Raw genomic sequence first — 17,810 nt, 5'->3', positions numbered from 1 at the left:
GGGGGCTGGGGGCTGGCAGACCGGGGGTGCTGGCAGGGTCTGGGTACTGGCAGGCCAGGGGTGCTGGTGGGGTCTGGGGACTGGTGGGCTGGGGGTGCTGGTGGGCCCTGGGGTGCTGGCGGGTAGAGTGTGGCGGGGCCCAGGAGCCATGCCCACGTGCCGTGTTCCCACAGAGCGGACCCGCTCCAAGCCCGTGCTCACAGGCACGCACCCCGTGAACACGACGGTGGACTTCGGGGGGACTACGTCCTTCCAGTGCAAGGTGCGCAGCGATGTGAAGCCGGTGATCCAGTGGCTGAAGCGTGTGGAGTACGGCGCCGAGGGCCGCCACAACTCCACCATCGATGTGGGCGGCCAGAAGTTCGTGGTGCTGCCCACAGGCGACGTGTGGTCGCGGCCGGATGGCTCCTACCTCAATAAACTGCTCATCACCCGCGCCCGCCAGGACGATGCGGGCATGTACATCTGCCTGGGCGCCAACACCATGGGCTACAGCTTCCGCAGCGCCTTCCTCACTGTGCTGCCAGGTGCGCGGCCGCCACGCCACGCCATGCTGGTGCCCGGACCTGCCCCCTGGTCCCAGCATCCCACCCACCGGGCGGGACCCCACCCTTCCCTCCTGGGCTCTACAAGCCGGGTCATCTGCTGAGGGAGGGCAGCCCAGGGCCACCGTCTCCACAGCCCCTGGGATGGGTCTGGGGTACTCTCCTGGTCTTTGTGCCGGCGTTCCCCTCGCCACCTCCTTTCCTCTTACTCTTGCAGACCCAAAACCACCAGGGCCACCTGTAGCCTCCTCGTCCTCGGCCACTAGCCTGCCATGGCCTGTAGTCATCGGCATCCCGGCCGGCGCTGTCTTCATCCTGGGCACCGTGCTCCTGTGGCTTTGCCAGGCCAAGAAGAAGCCATGCACCCCCACTCCTGCCCTTCCCGTGCCTGGGCACCGCCAGCCAGGGACAGCCCGTGACCGCAGTGGAGACAAGGACCTTCCCACGTTGGCCGCCCTCAGCGCTGGTCCTGGTGTGGGGCTGTGTGAGGAGCATGGGTCTCCGGCAGCCCCCCAGCACTTGCTGGGCCCAGGCCCAGTTGCTGGCCCCAAGTTGTACCCCAAAGTGTACACAGACATCCACACGCACACACACACACACTCACACACACACTCACACGTGGAGGGCAAGGTCCACCAGCACATCCACTATCAGTGCTAGATGGCACTGCCTCTGCGGTGGGCGCATGGGGCCGGCCAGACAGGCAGGCTGGGAGGATGGAGGACGGTGCTGCAGACGAAGGCGGGGGACCCATGGTGAGGAGGAATGGCCAGCACCCTGGGTGCTCTGTGTGAGGCATAGCCCCTGGACACACACAGACACACGCTGCCTGGATGCATATATACACACACATGCACACACACGCTGCCTGAACACAGGCACACGCAGACATGCTCCCGGAACGCATACGCACGCGTGCACATGCGCAGGCATGATGCCTGGACACAGATATGCTGCCCAAACGCACACACATGCACACAGACATGCCAGAACATACATGGACATGCTGCCTGAACACATCACACGCATGCAGAGATATGCTGCCTCGACACACACATGCATACACGTGCAGATATGCTGCCTAGACACACACACACACAGATATGCTGCTTGGACACACACACGCAGATATGCTGTCCAGACACATGCACACACATGCACAGATATGCTGCCTCGACACACGCACACATGCGCAGGTAGGCCACCTGGACACACACAGGCAGTTATGCTGTCCGGACACACGCACACATGCAGATACGCTGTCCACACACATGTGCAGTTATGCTGCCTCGACACACACGCACACACGTGCAGATATGCTGCCTGGACACGTGCAGATATGCTGTCCGGACACACGCACACACATGTGCAGACATGCTGCCTGGACACATGCGGACTGAGGTGCTTTTCAGAGGGTGTGCTGCGAGGCCCGCAGTGCATGTGCGGTGAGGCTCATAGTTGATGAAGGACTCTCCCTGCTCCACCATCACTCCCCCACCCCTGCCCGCCTCTGCCCTTGCCTGGCCTTTACGGCTATTTTTGCCACCTGTCTTGGGTGTCCAGGAGTCCCCTACTGCTGTAGGCTGGGGCTGGGGACACAGCAGCCCCAAGCCTGAGAGGCTGGAGCCCGTGGCAGTCCCACCGCATTCTCCCCCTGCCGGAGAGAAGGAGCCTTGATATTTATATTTAAGAAATGAAGATAATATTAATAATGATGGAGGGAGGGCTGGGTTGCAGGGACTGTGGTCTCTTCTGGGGCCTGGGACCCACCTGGTTTTTCAGCCACGCTGATGCCTGCACCCCGTCCAGGCCAGGCACCACCCCCCACCCCACTGTCGTGGTGGCCCCAGATCTCTAATTTTATGTAGAGTTTGAGCTGAAGCCCCGTATATTTAATTTATTTTGTTAAACATGAAAGTGCATCCTTTCTCTCCAGGCTGGTGTTTCTGCCCGTGTCTGTGTGTGCATGTGCATGCTCGTGTGTGCTCACGTTTGTGCTTGTGTGTCAGGCCTGGTCTCCAGAACCAGCAGCCTAGCCCTCCTGGAGTCCCCTTGCTGGGCCGGAGCCACAGGGGCCGAGACCTGAGGGTCTCCAGGTCTGTCATCAGCACCTCCCGGCAGTACGGTTTGGGTATACTGGGCTTCGGGTGGTGGTGGGTGTGAGCACTACCCATGTGCCTGGCCAGGCCAGCGTCCTGCACCCCTGTCCAACTCGCGCCCTCTCTGTGTCCTGGGGCTGGCCCCTGTGGCCCTCAGTGCAGGGCCTGGTCACTCCTTGGCCGCTCCACAGGCTTTGGTGGGTGGCCCTACGGGAAGCAGCAGACCTGCCTCAGAACTGGGGGTGGGGCCAGGCTCAAGTCACCTCTGACCTCAGGGCTCCATCCAAATGCCCTCCCTGCCACCCTGCAGTGCTGTGACGGTGGCCGTCCCCATCTTACCCAGTCAGCAGGAGGGGTTGGGGCTGCCAGCTCCACCCAGGGCCCTTGCCTGCCCGGGGGTTCCATTAGCCTCATAAGAAAAGGCACCGAGGCCTCTCGTGCATTCAGCAAAGTGTGAGGCCCCTTGCGTTCCCGGAGCCTGGCCTTGTTGGCATGCAAGGTACTTCCTGACCTACGCTGGTTCTGAGAGCTTTTCCCTGGAGGAAGCTCACCCTGCCTGGCTTCAAAGATGACAGGTGGGCTCTGGGGAGAGGTGTCAGGGGCCTCTCCCCAGCTGGGGCTTCTGAGGACCCCATGGCCTTCAAGATGTCCCCTTTCTGTCCTCTGTCCTCCCCACTCCTCTCCCTTGAGGGAAGTCCTGACTCCGTGGGTGGTGACAGCTTCAGGCATGGCCCTGGTGAGGGTTGCGTGTGGCTGGTGGGTGCTGTGGGAGGCCTGGCCACCCTGACTGGGGGGCAGTGGGGGCTCCAGGCGGCCCACAGCTGGCAGCCAAACAGATGTTCCCCAGACAGGGCAGGCTGCAGGCCGACGCCTGGTCGGGTTTCAGTCTGGAGTAGGGGAGGGTGGAAGGGAGACCTCAGGCGTCTGGCCACCTTGGACAGCAGGAAGGCCTCAGGCAGCAGGTCATGGGGTCGCAGAGGACAGGCTGCCACTCCCCAGGAAGTGGGCAGAGGGATGGGCAGTCTGAGAGGGCTGTCCCCCAGAGCGTCTGCAGGAGACACTGGGACCGCAGACCCCACACCTGCACCCTGCCTGCTCTGAGGTCCAGGCCCCCACTCAGGGCCACCCTCGACTTGTGGTCCAGCCCATCTCACACCTGCCCACGGGAGGTGCTGACTGGTGCTGTCTGGCCCTTGACGGACAGGACAGGCCTGGCACAGCCCAGCCTCTGGGTCCTGGGCTCTGGACTTTGTCACGCCGTGGCCATGTTGGATGCCAAGCTGGGCAGGGGGGCCCCAAGGAGTTAGGACAGACCCATCTCCTGTCCATGGGGCCCTGGCCACCCCCAGGCAAATAGCCTGGAGCTCAGACCCCTCAATCTTTCCCTAGCCTTCCTCAGGGGCTGCCTAGAGCCCCTGTTTTCTCCCCTGCGACCTCCAGACCCTTCCCCCGTGGCCGTCCAGTCCCGAGAGCCCTTACACTCATCCCCACGCCCCTCTGTTCCTGTGGTCTCCAGCCTGAGCCTACCGGGGCCCTGCCCTGCGGACGCCTGACCAGTGTTCCTGGCTGTCTCTTGCCTGGCCCTGCCCCATGGACTCCTGTGGCCGTTTCCTGCATCTCCGTCACGGAAGCCCTGCACTGGCTCCCTCGCATCTGCACCTCCACACTTCCAAGAACAAAATTGCATTCCCCTCCCCTCCGCGTGCAGGAGGACTGGGAGCACAGAGCCCCTGTGTGCTTCAAGGACTTGAGGCAGAGGCTCCCAGAGCGTGAGTGGGGCCAGCAGGACAGAGGGCAGGACGTGGTTCTGACAGTGGTCCGCCCTGGCCAAGCACCTGGAAGATGGGGGCCCCTGCACTCCAGGTTCACTGGCCGGGTGGCTCAAAGGGCCGGGTGGGGCCTGTGGGAGGTGGGGGTGCCGCTCTGTGGGCCCCGTCTCACCTGTCCTACATCGGGCACCTGCACACCATTGCACCATGGGGGCTCCAGGCCCAGGAAGAGACAGACATGCGTCGGGAGGCTCTTCGGGGGCCAGCAGGCTTCCGGGCGGTGCCCTTGCAGGGATGGCGCAGGGGCGTGGTGTCTGAGGGGCAGGCGACCCAGGGGGTCCAGGGAGAAGGGAGGAGCCCAGAGTGGCAGCCGTCTCCCCAGGGAGGGACCGCACCTGGGACTTCCTGGCTCCTCCACCATCACCCTTCACATGGGCAAGGCCAGGTCCCGAGCCCTTGGCCACCACAGGAAGGTCATGAGGCAGTCTATGCTGCAGGGACGGGAAAGGGGCTGGGCGCCCGTCCCCAGCTCCATCCTGGGCTCCTGGGGGTGCGGGTTGTGGGGGTGGGGGTTGCAGCCCAGGAGGCAGCAGAGGGGACCCAGCTGTGTCCTCAGGGCGGCCCCCAGGCCAGGCCCTTTGGGTAGGAGACGGTGGTGCCTGGGGGAGGCTCAGCATGGCGGGGCGGGGTGTGGGCACGGGTCCAGCCCACAGTCCTCCCTGGCCCTGCCCCGGTGGTGATAAGCTGCTTCCCTGTAAAGCCCGGCTAACTTGAAAGGGCTGCCCAGGCTCCAGCACCCCCGGGTGTGACCCATCCCCGCCTGGCCCTCCTGGCTTCAAAGGGGTGCCCGCAAGCCGCCTGCAGCTGTCCCGGGGGTGCCTGCGCCTACTGCCAGGGACAGGGTGGCAGCGTGAGGCAGAGATCGGGGGATGTGGGCAGCCCCACCCCATGGGCGTGTGGGTCAGAGGACCTGGCCAGAGATCACAGCCTTGTCCCCGGCCTGGGTTGGGGACCAGGGGACCGGGTTGGGAATGTGGGACGAGGGGCACAGATAGGGGCACAGGCCAGGAAGAGGGGTGTAGGCTGCGTGCTTGGGGTGCAGGATGAGACTCTGCACAACAGAGATATGGCCCTAGGACACAAGGCTCCAGGATGCAGGGGCCAGCCGAGCTACCCCAAGCCTCCCTGGGGCACTGCATGGACCCGGGACCTGCTGCAGGGCTGGGGTGGGCCAGGGGCCCCCCAGTATTTGAATATAGGAGCACCTCCTGGAGGCAGAGGCAGGGAGGCCGCAGAGCCAGGTGTGTGGGGCGCTGGGCCCCTCGGGCTGGGCTGTGACATGGGGAGTAACCCCCACCCCCATGGCTGGAGTCAGCTTCTGGTAGAAGCTTCCAAATGTCCCGGGGGGACAAGAGTGCTCATGAAGCCATGCTGGGTGAGGCGGGGCAGGGGGGCAGCGGGCGGGGCCTGGTGGTCTCAGGCTCTCTGTGCCCTGTGCTGGCCTCACAGTGTGCCTGGCCCAGGTGGCTGCCCGGGTTGGGTAAGATGGGGAAGAGGCTGTCCTGGGGGCTGGTGGGGCCTGGCGGGTCCTGGGTCTCAGCCACACAAGACCCAGGCCTGCGTTCCAGGGCCCTGGATTGCTGATTAATTTGAGGCTTACATTGCTGTGCCCGAGGACAGAAGCCTGTACCTGAGAGGCACTGTCCCTCCCTGGAGGACCGCACTGGCCACCCCTGCTGGGCCTGTCTCTCCCTTGCCTCCTGCCTCGGGAGGAGCGTGACCAGGTGGGCAGGTGGGCCTCCCTGGAAGGCCCCTGCCACTGTGCCGGCAGCTGCGTGCTGGGCCTGAGTGGGTGTGGCCAAGACAGGGGCTCCCTGTGGACTCCTGAAGCAGAGACGGTCTTGGCCCCACGGGAGGGTTTCCCATTCCCAACTGAACCCTGGGGCAGGAGCCCAGGCAGGTCTGGGGTCTGGGCCCCCTCTGACCTCGTGACCCAGGCTGGCCTTGACACACTCGGGGGTGGGGGTGCCACTCTGTGCTTCCTGATCGCGCCTGCCCTACACTGGTCACCTGCAAAGTCTGCTGCTCCCCTGGGGAGCACATGAGGGGGTCCCCAATCTCCCAATGCCAACTGGCAAGCCCGTCCACCACGGAGCCACCCTCGCGCCACACAGCTGGCCAGGCAGCCCCCTTGTGACCTGTGCCCAGGCTCCAACCGGGCTGTTCCTCTTTGTGAGCCCCTTCCCCAGCCGCCTGGTCACTGCCTGACCGTATGCGGCTCCTCTGCTGTCCTGACCCCATGGGCAGCTCTGTCCTCAAGCCCAGCTCCATCCGCTAGAGCCCAACCAGGGCAGAGAGAGGTCCTAATTCAAGCCCCCCAGGGTGCCCCAGCTCTCTTCAACCCTTGCCTAGGCTCCAAGGCCCCCAGACCTGGGTTCCTGGGCTCATGGCCTGTGCAGGGGCAGGGGCCGCCCACTCAGGCAGTTTGATTCAGTGACTGGGGAGAAGGGGGGGTCAGTGGCCGCAGAGTGGGGCTGGGGTCCCCTGGAGCAGCGGCCATGTTCTGAGCCTTCCTTATCCCCATGGCAGAGTGCTGTGGGGGGCCGGGCTTGGCACACAGCACCCAGCACGGTGGGGAGAGTGCTCATCCTGGGGTCAGAAGGTGACCTCTCCAGCCCCTCACCCTGCATCTCAACCTGGGTCACAGCAGGGCCTTTGCCTAGGGGCCGAATCCAGGGGTCCTGCTGGGAGCATGAATCCTGGGCACAGTGGGACTGAGGCACTCAGGGTGTCTCCCGCAGCCTGAGAGATGGGGACCAGTGGGCGCCTAAGGACATTCAGCCCTGCAGGACCCTGTGACGGACGCCACGTCCTGCCTGTCTCCCGGTGCTGCTGTGTGGACGGCAGCAGAAACTCCCCAGTGTCCAGCAGAAAGACTGGGCCCCGGAGGGTGGCCGGAGTGTCGTTTTATTCTCTTTTACAGGAGGTCTGGCCACCAGTCCTGGCCTCTGGCAATTCGGCCAGGGCCACGGCCAACAAAAGGGGTGGTGAAGTTCCTCTCTTCACAGAGGGACCCAGGGATCCTGAAAAGGCCTCAGATGCCCTGAGTCCCCTGAGGAAGGCATGACTGTCCTGGGAGCCCAGGGCCCAGCTGCCAGGAGCCAGGAGCCAGGGGCTGCCCCAGGGCACGCAGGCTGGTTCGGATTCTGTGGTCAAGGCCATCTGCGTGTGAAAGCCACAGACACAGGTGGGCTTGGAGTGCCTGCCCACCCCGAGGCGCCTGCCCTGGCCCAGGCTCTCCTTCCTGGGTGTCAGAAGACCTTCATCTGTGCCCCTGCCCTGTGCCCACTCAGTGGGCTGAGCACGGGCAGGGTATGGTTCTGAGGGGCGACCCCACTAGCCAGCTTGGGCCCCAGCGTCTTCTCAGCATCTGCCTCCCATGAAAACCTTCCACTCAGTAAAGAAGCACGGTAGGTCTGTTGCTGCGCCAGGCCAGGGGCGCAGTGGCTGCTGGTGGCTCCTGGAGTGTGTCCTCTGGGAAGGCGTTCTCTGCTCCAGGGGTGGGGGTGTCCCTTGTACATGGGCGGCAGATGTGGTGGGAGAGCTGAGGGAACTTTGGGACCAGCTAGGGGCGAGATGCCCATTCCTGGGCCCCCAGGTGAGGGCTGTGGGAGGAGGGGCCGAGGCAGCTGCAACCCTGCCTGCTCTCTGCGGCAGCCGCATCCGGCCCAGCCGGCAGGTGGTGACAGCTGCCAGCAGCTGGCTGGGCGAGGGCTGGCCTGAGTCCGGGGTGGTGGTGGAGGTTGGGCTGCGTGCCCAGGTCCTCCAGGAGCCCCTGGAGCTACAGCGGGTGGGCGGTGGTCCAGAGAAGGGAGGACCACCTACTCCGAGCCCTGAAGGACCTTTGGAGACAGAGAGCAGCCCTCAGCGCGGGGGGCCCGTGGGAATCTGCCCTGGTGCCATATGGGGCTGGGGGCTCCAGGAGGCTCTGTCTGGTCTCCTGGTGTCTGGGGTCTCCTGGTGTCTGGGGGCTCGCGATGTCTGGGGGCTCCCCTGGTGGGGAGTAGAGCAGCAGAGGGTGGAAGAATGACAGACGCTGGCTAAAGTCGGGGTCCCAGCCTCTCTCGAAAGCACAGGTATTTGCTAGAAAGCAGCGACCCCATGTTGGGAGCAGGTCTGGTGGGCTGCAGCCAGGGAGCCTGGGGAAGGAGAGGTCACAGGCTTGTTGGGGGAACTCAGTAGAGCCCACCCTGACCTTGATTTTCCTGGAAGGGTCCAGGGTCTCCAGCAAGTAGCTCCTCCCACTGCCTAGACTAGGCTGAGAGAGGGGTGCAGGGATGAGGACTGTGGCCTCCTTGTCCTCCAGCCCCCACCCACCTGTGCCCAGCTGCATCTCAGCAGCCGTTTTGGGACCACCTACCCATGTTAGCCCTGGCGCTGGCTTCCCCTCGGCTGGGATGCTCCACCCTCAGCACCCTGGGGAACAGGTGGGGTGCGTGGGTTTGTGCCTGGGACCCCAGGGGTGCCTGGCTTCAGGCAGCACCAGCTGTGGAGGATAGACAACCTTCATTGCGGCAAGACCAGCTGGACCCCTCTCCGGCCTCGCTCCTGGGCCACCTGCCATCTGTGGGCCTCCTTGAGGACTGGGCGTTGGGCCAGACACCTTCCACGGTCCCCTCGCAATGCAGCCTGCGCCGGGCCTGGGCTCTGACACTCTGATGTGTGGCAGAGAGGTAGAGCATCCCAAGGGCGGCCATCCCCACTCCCTCCCGGCCCCGGGCTGCAGGGAGCAAGGACCCCAAGGTGGCCACCCCCACTCTCTCCCGGCCCTGGGCTGCAGGGAGCAAGGACCCCAGCCTCCATCCTCATTGTCCGGTGCGGCCTGGTCAGTGCCCTGAGCAGCTCCCCACCCATGATGCACCTGAGCCAAGTCCTCTGGGGCCGAGCGGCCTCTCTGCACTGTCAGACCCCAGGCGACCACCTGGCCCCTCTGGCCCTCGGCGTCCTCATCTGTGACAGGGAGGAACCACTGGCGACTGAGTGGATGGGAGGTGAGTCCAAGTCGCCCTGGGAGCCCGCAGAGCTCAGGCTGGGTCCAGGCTCGGGGAGGGGTGGGGTGGTCAGGGTGGCGCCGGCCTTCACAGAGGCAAATTCCTTCTCTGTTCACAGCTTTTTCCTCCGTTTTTTTTTTCCTCTTTCTTCCTCCACCATTCCTTCCTGGAGCCCCTCCAAGACAATCGGCACCCGGCTCCACTTGGCGGCCACAAAGCCTCTTTGACGGCCCGGGCTCCAACAGCAGGCGGTGGGGGTGGAGGCTGGAGCGGCAGACGCTGGAGGCCGGCAGGGCCCTGGCTGGGTCCGGCTGGGTGGGACGGGACAGAGGGGGTCTTCTGCTGGGGCTGGTGAGGCCGGAATCAGCCCTGGGGGATGTTGGGGTGGGGATCTCCCTTGTACATGGGCATCGGACCCAGACTTCCCTGCCAAAGGCTCTGCCCAGATGAGCTTGCTGTGAAATCGGTGCTCCCTGCCCAGCCAGCTGGGAGCTGTGTGCCCAGAGCTCAGCACCTCTCAGCTCCTCTGGTGGAAGAACAGATGGCTAGGGCCTGCTCGGGGCCATCCCTTGTGCCCCAGGTGGTTTTGGGGCAGGCTTGACCTCACCGGCACCTCCTGGCCTAAGGCCTTGGAGCATCGTTCCCCTGACCCCGCGTCTCTCCTCAGAGCTGGGTTCTGAGTGTGGGCGTCCAGTCAGTCAGGGACCAGGCCTTGCTGGGGGTCCAGGCCCACCTGGGACGGGATGGTGCTTGCCATGGAGGATGGTGCTTGCCCATGGATTACCTGTCCGCCTCCAAGGGCTTGGGTGGGCTTGCAAACAGTGGTGCTCATTAAATGCTTGGTCGGGGCCAGGCGCGGTGGCTCACGCCTGTAATCCCAGCAGTTTGGGAGCCCAAGGCAGGTGGATCACAAGGTCAGGAGATCAAGACCATCCTGGCTAACACGGTGAAACCCCGTCTCTACTAAAAATACAAAAAGTTAGCTGGGCATGGTGGCACGTGCCTGTAATTCCAGCTACTCAGGAGGCTGAGGTAGGAGAATCACTTGAACCCAGGAGGTGGAAGTTGCAGTGAGCCAAGATCATGCCACTGCACTCCAACCTGGGCGACAGAGGGAGACTCCATCTTAAAAAAAAAAAAAAAAAAGCTTGGACTTAAAAAAAAAAAAAAAGTTGCTGGACTTACGCTGTTGAGGCCTGTGGTGCAGTGCAGTATTGGTGAGGCTCGGCCACTCTCCCCTCCTGGGAGCAGAAACCTGGCTCCCTTTGACTTCCAAAAGCCAACCCTGCACATGGGCACCCTAGGGGCCTGGAGTCAGGGAGGCCTGGCCACAGAGGGACAGCAGAGCCACTCGTTCCTGGCCTGGCACAGTAGATGGGCAGTGGCAGACATTGCCAGACACGGGGTGGGGGTGCAGGCAGGGTGGGCCAGGTCCAGACACCCTTGAGCCAGGGGTTATGGCACCAAGCGGCCGCACAGAGGGAGGTGCCCTTGGGCACAAGCGAGAGGCTGACCACTGTCCCGGACGTGTGGAGGCCGCCGGGAAGGAGCTGTGGTTCACGTAGCGTAGGACTGGTGGCCGGGCTCCTGGCCTGTGGCTGGTACTGCCGTGCTGTCCTGGCTGGCAGGGCTTACGAGGGTCGGCCTGGTCAGGGGAGCGCAGATGTCGCCCGCAGAGCCCTGCCGGGGCAGCAACCAGGCGGAGTGAGCGTCGGGCCGGGGCAGCGAGTGGCCCCAGAGTGAGGCACAATCCAGCCTTTGTTCCAAGGCAGCCCGGCCTGTAGGCCAAGAGGAAACGAGAGGCGCGCCAGGCAGCACCCCCGCCCGCTGGGCAGCACTCGGCCGCCAGGGCCCGGCCCTGCAGAGGAGCTGTGGGGGCCCCACTCTGGAGAAGCAGGCACAGCCTCAGGCTGGCATCGAGATGTGGGTCCTGGAGCACAGCCCCGGGGCCATCCTGCCAGGAATACAGAAAGTTCTGGAATTTGGAAGACCGTGCAAGGCCCGGGGCGGGGTGGGGCCCAGGGAGCCCCCCCAGGGGAAGAGACAGTGCTGGGCCCACTGAGGGGCCCCAAGAGGGTGGACCTGGGCGAGGGTCCCAACTGTGTGGGTCGGGAAACTCCATCCCCAGCTGCTCCCCAAGCCTGTGACCCAGCCTCCCACCCCAGGATGCTCTGGCACCCCTCCCTCCACCCCACACCCTCCTGGCCCTCCCCTTCCCTGCCCTGGACCTCATTCCTCCTCTACCCTCCCTGCCCCTCCCCCACCATGCCCCGGCTGTGCACTGACCTTTTGGGTGACTGTGCTGGGGCACCCATGGGGAATTGGCCTGGCCTAGACCTGCAGGGTGCGTGTGGCCACAGCTGCGTGGGCCCCGTGCTGGCTGCAGGCAGGTCTGAGGTGCAGGTCCTCACAGACCCAGCTCCCCAGGCAGCAGCCCACATTCCTCTGCCCTCTCGCCCCGCTGGACCCAGCCCTTTTTGGCTGCAGTGGAAGGGTTAGGGTCAAAACAGTGCCCAGCCCGGTGGTCTGGGGGGCTCTGCTCTTCTTGTCATTCCCCAGGCCCCCAGATGTGGCGGAGGGGCCTGCCACACACCTCAGTGCAGCTCCCATGTCCCTTTGCCCTCTCTGCAAAAGGGCAACCAGTGGCCCCCACTGGTCAGATTTGCGGGGATGTGTCCTCGGCCACCTCAGAGTCCCACCCTCTGCCCGGATGGGGGACCGGTGTGTGCTCGTGTGTCTGGGGTGTGCACTGAGACCCTGTCTGCCCCCTTCCTCACCCCTTCCTTCACACCCCTTCCCTGGTGAGGCTGGGGCCAGGGAATTCGGGGACTGGGGAGCCCCAGGGGAGCCTCGATCAGGTCCCAGTGCTCCCTGGCTGGCAGCTGCCCTGGGCTCCACACCACAGAGGCTACCCGAGGGGTCTCCTGGCCCAGGGCTGAGCTGGGATAGCTGGGAGGCCCTTCTCAGGAGACATTTCAGTCTCCCCTGTGCCCAGAGGAAAGGTGGTCCCTGCAGCACCCCCACTGGGCCAGATCCTTATCTTGGCCTCAGCTCCTTCCCAGCCAACTTGACTGCAGTGGCCTGGCTGTGACCCCTGTAGGCAGAGGTCCCCATGGAAGCCTGGACTCCCCAGGGGGCACACCTGGCTTTTCCGTCCAGCCACGAGCTCCTGCGCAGGCCCTAGGCTCAGCCCTCAATTGTGCTGGACAGCTGGAGACAGCCCACCCTCAAAGGGAGGGCCCTGGAAGGGGCAGCGGGGTCTGTTGGGGGCCGCAGGTGTCACTACGTTTCTGAAGTGGTGCCAGGCAGACAGGGGCCGTCCAATTCCCAGGACTGATGCGTGGGCCAGAGTGGAGCCCCCGGAGCTGAGGGTCCCTGCCCAGGCAGGGCAAGGGGGCTGCAGTGGAGCCCCCTCCAGTGTGGCCTCAGCCTTGGCCGCCCAGCAAGGAAGGACTGAAGGTCTGGGGCCCCGTGAGCCAGAGAGAGTAGGGTCCCTACGGTCTCGGACCCCAGCTCCCTGCCTGAGGGAGGGGGAGAGTCCGCCCAGACCTGAATGGCCTGACCTCCCAGCTGTAAGCTGTGAGTGTGCATACACGTGAGTGTGTGGCCCTGGAGACAGCTGTCCCTGACCAGGCTCCTGCAAGTAGCCCGAGGCCCAGGCCACGGTGAGGTGGCTGCTGCTACACACCTGGGGGACCGCATGGCAGGACCCTCCCCCCACCTAGTTTCAGCAGCGCCCCCATCCCACCTGGCTGCCCTGGGCCCCTGCGGCCACCTCCTGACTATCCCCGCTCCCCCCACAGCCCACGCCTTGGACCACAGCCAGCCTGGGTGGCCTTCTGGCTGGGAGACCCCAGGGCTGGGGGTCCCGGCCCACCCCACGTCCCCTGCGATGCTCCCCACTCAGTCTGTGCCGGCTGGAGCTTCTGTGACATCACTCGGCGAGGGGCCTGAGCTTGCAGCCCCGGCTGTGCCAGGATCACCAAGTCCCCATGACAGGCCTACTTCCTGTGACCCCGGACGAGGCCCCAGCCCACCCTCTGCCCTGGCACCCCAAGCTGAGCAGGGGGCAGACCCCCCACCCTCCCACCCCGCCAACTAACAGGGACCCTCCTGGGCTGTGGGAGGGCTGACAGTGTCCCCCTTCACTACCTGGCAGGAAGGGCCAGGGGTGCTACACACTCAGGATAAAGAAGAGCTGCATCGAAGGTGCCAGGAGAGCCGCCGCCTACCCCCGGCTGGTCCTACAACCCATCCACAGACACGGACTACTTTAAAGGACGCCCCCGTGGCATTGGCCAAGGGTGAGCCAAGATGGCTGAGCTGCCTGGGGCCGCCTGCCCGCCTTCCCCAGCAGCCCCACCTGCTCCCAGGGTACGTGTCAGCTCAGGCGAGGGCACCTGCTGGGTCAGGGAGGGGCCTCAGCATCCACATGGGGCTGGCCTGGGGGCTGGACAGGCAGACCCTATGGGACATGATCCCCAGGGAAGCTTCTCTATTTCTTTTTTTTTCTTGAGACAGATTCTCGCTCTGTCCAGGCTGGAGTGCAGTGGTGCGATCTTGGCTCACTGCAACCTCCGCCTCCAGGATTCAAGCGATTCTCCTGCCTCAGCCTCCTGAGTAGCTGGGCATGCACCACCACGCCCGGCTAATTTTTGTATTTTTAGTAGAGACGGGGTTTCGCCATGTTGGCCAGGGTGGTCTTGAACTCCTGACCTCAGGTGATCCACCCGCCTCGGCTTCCCAAAGTGCTGGGATTCCAGGCGTGAGCCCTGCACCTGGGCCTTCTCTGATGTTCTGCCAGCACCAGCAGCTGAGGTCTCAAAGGGCCACCATTTATTTGATCTTCTCTACAAACATCCACAAAGCACTGGGCGCGCTGCCTTCAGGAAGCTCTCCCCGGGTGTCAGAAGAGGCTGCAGTACAGCTGTCACCTTCTGTGTCTGTTGCTGAAGCTGGTGGCAGGGTGATGTCCTCTTTCCAGGAGGACCAGCAGTCACAGGTTTACCCAGCCTGGTGGGCGCCGCCCCTCCGAGGTGGGAAGATCACAGCAGCTGTCCCAGCTGCCCCAGGAGTGTGGGAGCAACAGGGTCCCACCATGTTGCGCACGGACCCCGGAGGCGACCTTGCTCCTGCTGGCTTCGTTCAGGGTGTGTTGGCTACAAAGGCCCCGTGGAGGGGAAGGGTCTGCCCTGTGATTGCCGGATTCTCTGTGGTACCTGGGGGGCACAGGGGCCTGGCTAGCTGAGGCTGAGCTGCCCTTGATTTGAGTGAACACCCCTGAGACAGAGCCTACCCGGCCATGGCAGAGGGTCTTCAGGGCCTTCTGCCTGCCCCTTGCGCCCTTGTTTGCCCTGGGCAGCTGCCCTCAGCCTCTCCTACACACTGGTCTGAAGGCTTCAGGTGTGTGTGGGGGTGGCGGGTGCTGGGACGGGGCTGCAGGAGCCGGCCAGGCTTGGCCCTGAGTAAAGCCCTGGCCCCAGGCATGGCGGTGGTGGTGGGGGCGGGCCTCTGTGTGGGCGGGAGTGGTTCTGGGCTCATGTTACATTTTCCACTGGAAAAACAGCCCCATTTTGAATGTTGGCTCTGAGCTTTTTAAAAATTGCAAATATATCCAGTTTCCCAAACGAGTGCTCACCAGGCGAATGTGGTTGCTCCTACCGGCCTTGTGGGGGGTGGGCGCCCAGCCCAGCGGGAATGACGGGCTGGGGGCCTTGGCAGGGGAGGGCTGGTGCTACAGTTCTGGGGAGCAGCCCTGTTGTCACAGCCTAGGGACACTGGGCCCCTGCCACCTAGATGGGCAATTGGGACCCAAGCCCAGGTCCAGGGAGGTGGGGAAACTGAGGTCCTTGTGGCCTGGAGCCTGTGGGCCTGTCACTGAGGAACCCTCGGTCCTGAAATGGGCAGCATCTGGCCGTGGCGGGCTGCAGCCCACACCAAGGTCAGGGAGCCCGGCTGTGGGAGGCCTTGTCTCCCAGGCACGCCCAGGTTCTGCATTCCCGCCACTACCTCAGACACTTCCCCAGCCTGGCAGGGCCTCCCTGGCAGGAGGTGAGGTAGCCCGGTGCAGACCCAGGCTTCTGGGCTCTGAGTCCTGACTTGGGTCTGAGGCTCCATGATCCGTTTTCTGCAAAGGTGTCACCTGGTGCTGTAGTTGTGTGTGGGGCCGGGATTTCGTGTGTGTGTGTACGTGTGTGTGTGCACACATGCGTGTGTGCATGAGTGGGGGTGTACACGTGTACTGGCGTTTCCATGCACGTGAGTGCACATGTGGGTGCCCAAGTGTGTGTGTGCGCGTGGCATGTGTGTTTGTGTGTGTGTCCCTCACTTACCTACTGCCTAGGGTCAGGGCAGCGCTCAGGGTTCCAGCACCCCTTGAACAACGGGGTGACCAGGACACCAGAGGGGCACGTGGCAAGGGGGTCCCAGGCCACCTCAGTCTGTCCACCCAGGCAGGGTGGACCACAGAGGGTGCTGGCAGGCAGGCTCCTGGTTGGCCTAGTGCCCCTGGGGAGCAGGCTCGCAAAGGTGCCGTGCACTCTTCCTGCTGTGCCAAAGCTTTGGGACCTGTAGGTGTGTTCCTGCCATGCCAGGCCCCTCCCCAACCGGGGTCAGGGGCCATGCCCACTGCCCAGCACAGGCCTCCTGCTGGCTGGCTGATCTCCTAGGAGGGCAGAGAGCATTCTTCGGAGTGGCATGGTTATGGTTGCCAGACCAAATGACAAAAGTGCCCACTGGGTAGACCGGAGATCCCAGGCCCGCAGCCCGGCTGTACCCCCAATTTCACGGGAGGCACTTTAATGCCAAAAACGTCTGGAAATTGTTCCAAGGACTGGATTCCAGCCTTTGCCTTTGGAAGTTCAACTGCCCTGTGGAGGGTGCGAGGGCCACTGGTTCTGCAGGGCTGGGCTGGGGCTATGAGTTCCACGAGCAATTCAGCCTCATGGGTGGCAGGCGCATGGCCACCGCGGGGCTGGCAGCACCCGCTCCCCTTCTGCTACCCCCACCTGCTGGCGCTGGCCACTCAAGCCGCTGTGCCTCTGAGTGTGGCTCCTGTGATGGCCAGTCTTGAGGTGGTGAGGGTGGTCATTCTAGAGCTGTGTGTGATGTGTGTGTCCGGTGCACATGTGTGCACGTAGGTGTGTATGTGTGTGTGCTTAGCTGAGGCAGCACCCCCGGGGGAAGGAGCTGGCGAGTGCACACACACACACACACACCCCTACATGTGTGTGCTGGCACATCTCAGCTCTTCCCCTTGGGGGTGCAGCCTCAGCTAAGCCACCTTCCCCACCTCACCAGAGCAAGCGAGGAGGCAGGGAGGGGACCTCGGGGTGACCCCAGCCCCTGGGGGTCATGCGAATGGGGCTCCACCCAGGCCAGGAATCCGGCAGCACTTTTGTTCCTTTTCACAAAGGGCGAGCACGGCGCCCCGTCTTGTTCACCGCTCAGTGAGCGTTATAAACGCTTGCCAACACGCAGCTCCCTCGGCGCTGCCCGGCTGCAGCCAGCCAGGAGTGTCTGTCGGCTTCCACAGCTCCACTCTGCAAAGAAAACAAACTCAACAGCAAGGATGTTCTCCCTGAATGCTCTGGGCCATGCTCTCGAATCAGCAGCCAGCCTGTCCTCAAAGGGGTCTTGGCTCAGAAACATCCTATGGTGCATCGTTTTCTGCCAAATTTCAGTCTAAGATGTAAAAGGGGAGAAACCAGAATCACTGGAAGTGAAAATAAGATAAAGGGAGACATCCCATGCGGGAGGAAAGTAGGAGAAGCGACCAGCACAGGGGGCAGGAGGGACACTGGTGCCCCCACACCCGAAGGAGCCGGGTGTCCACACTCCTGCAAGCCCTACCTCCCCTGGGAGCCCCCGCCCACCGGCCACACTCACCGGCTGGCTGGAAACATGGAGTCAGGACGAAGTCACCTGCACCTGGGGTCAGAAGGAGCTGAGCAGCCACCAAAGACCACCGTCCTCCAAACCATCCTCCAAGTCCAGGGTCCTGCGGCTCTCCCCAGCTCCCTCAGCCTCCCCAAATCCTGAGTCTGCCAGTGCCCCCAGCAGGGGCTGGGCAGAAGTTTACACACACACAGACACACCCACACGCACACCCCCCCAACCCTCCACACCAACACACAGACACATGTACAGTCACCCCCACCCACCCCCACACACCAACCCATCCCCACACCTACACCCACACATGCACACACATGCACACACATGCACATCTACACACACATGCACACCCATCCCCGCACAACATATCCACCCACCCGCCCGCCCCAGCACACCCACATACACACAACCCCCCACACCCACACACAACCCACCCCTGCACACCGACAC

At 63.8% G+C, this 17,810-nt stretch overlaps 1 protein-coding gene across 1 annotated transcript in view; it reads left to right on the top strand.

The window, feature by feature from the left end:
- Positions 1-1,404, top strand: part of LOC108524362 (fibroblast growth factor receptor-like 1) — a 3,499-nt gene extending 2,095 nt beyond the window's left edge. The window contains 2 exon segments of the mRNA XM_017865406.1: positions 174-527; positions 763-1,404. Of these exon segments, the coding sequence (XP_017720895.1) occupies positions 174-527; positions 763-1,205 (797 nt within the window). The 3' untranslated portion in view covers positions 1,206-1,404.
- Positions 1,405-17,810: the final 16,406 nt, after the last annotated feature.

Source organism: Rhinopithecus bieti, unplaced genomic scaffold (assembly GCF_001698545.2).
Source record: "Rhinopithecus bieti isolate Rb0 unplaced genomic scaffold, ASM169854v2 scaffold_79532, whole genome shotgun sequence".
NCBI lineage: Eukaryota > Metazoa > Chordata > Mammalia > Primates > Cercopithecidae > Rhinopithecus > Rhinopithecus bieti.
This window is presented reverse-complemented; position numbering and strand designations above follow the sequence as displayed.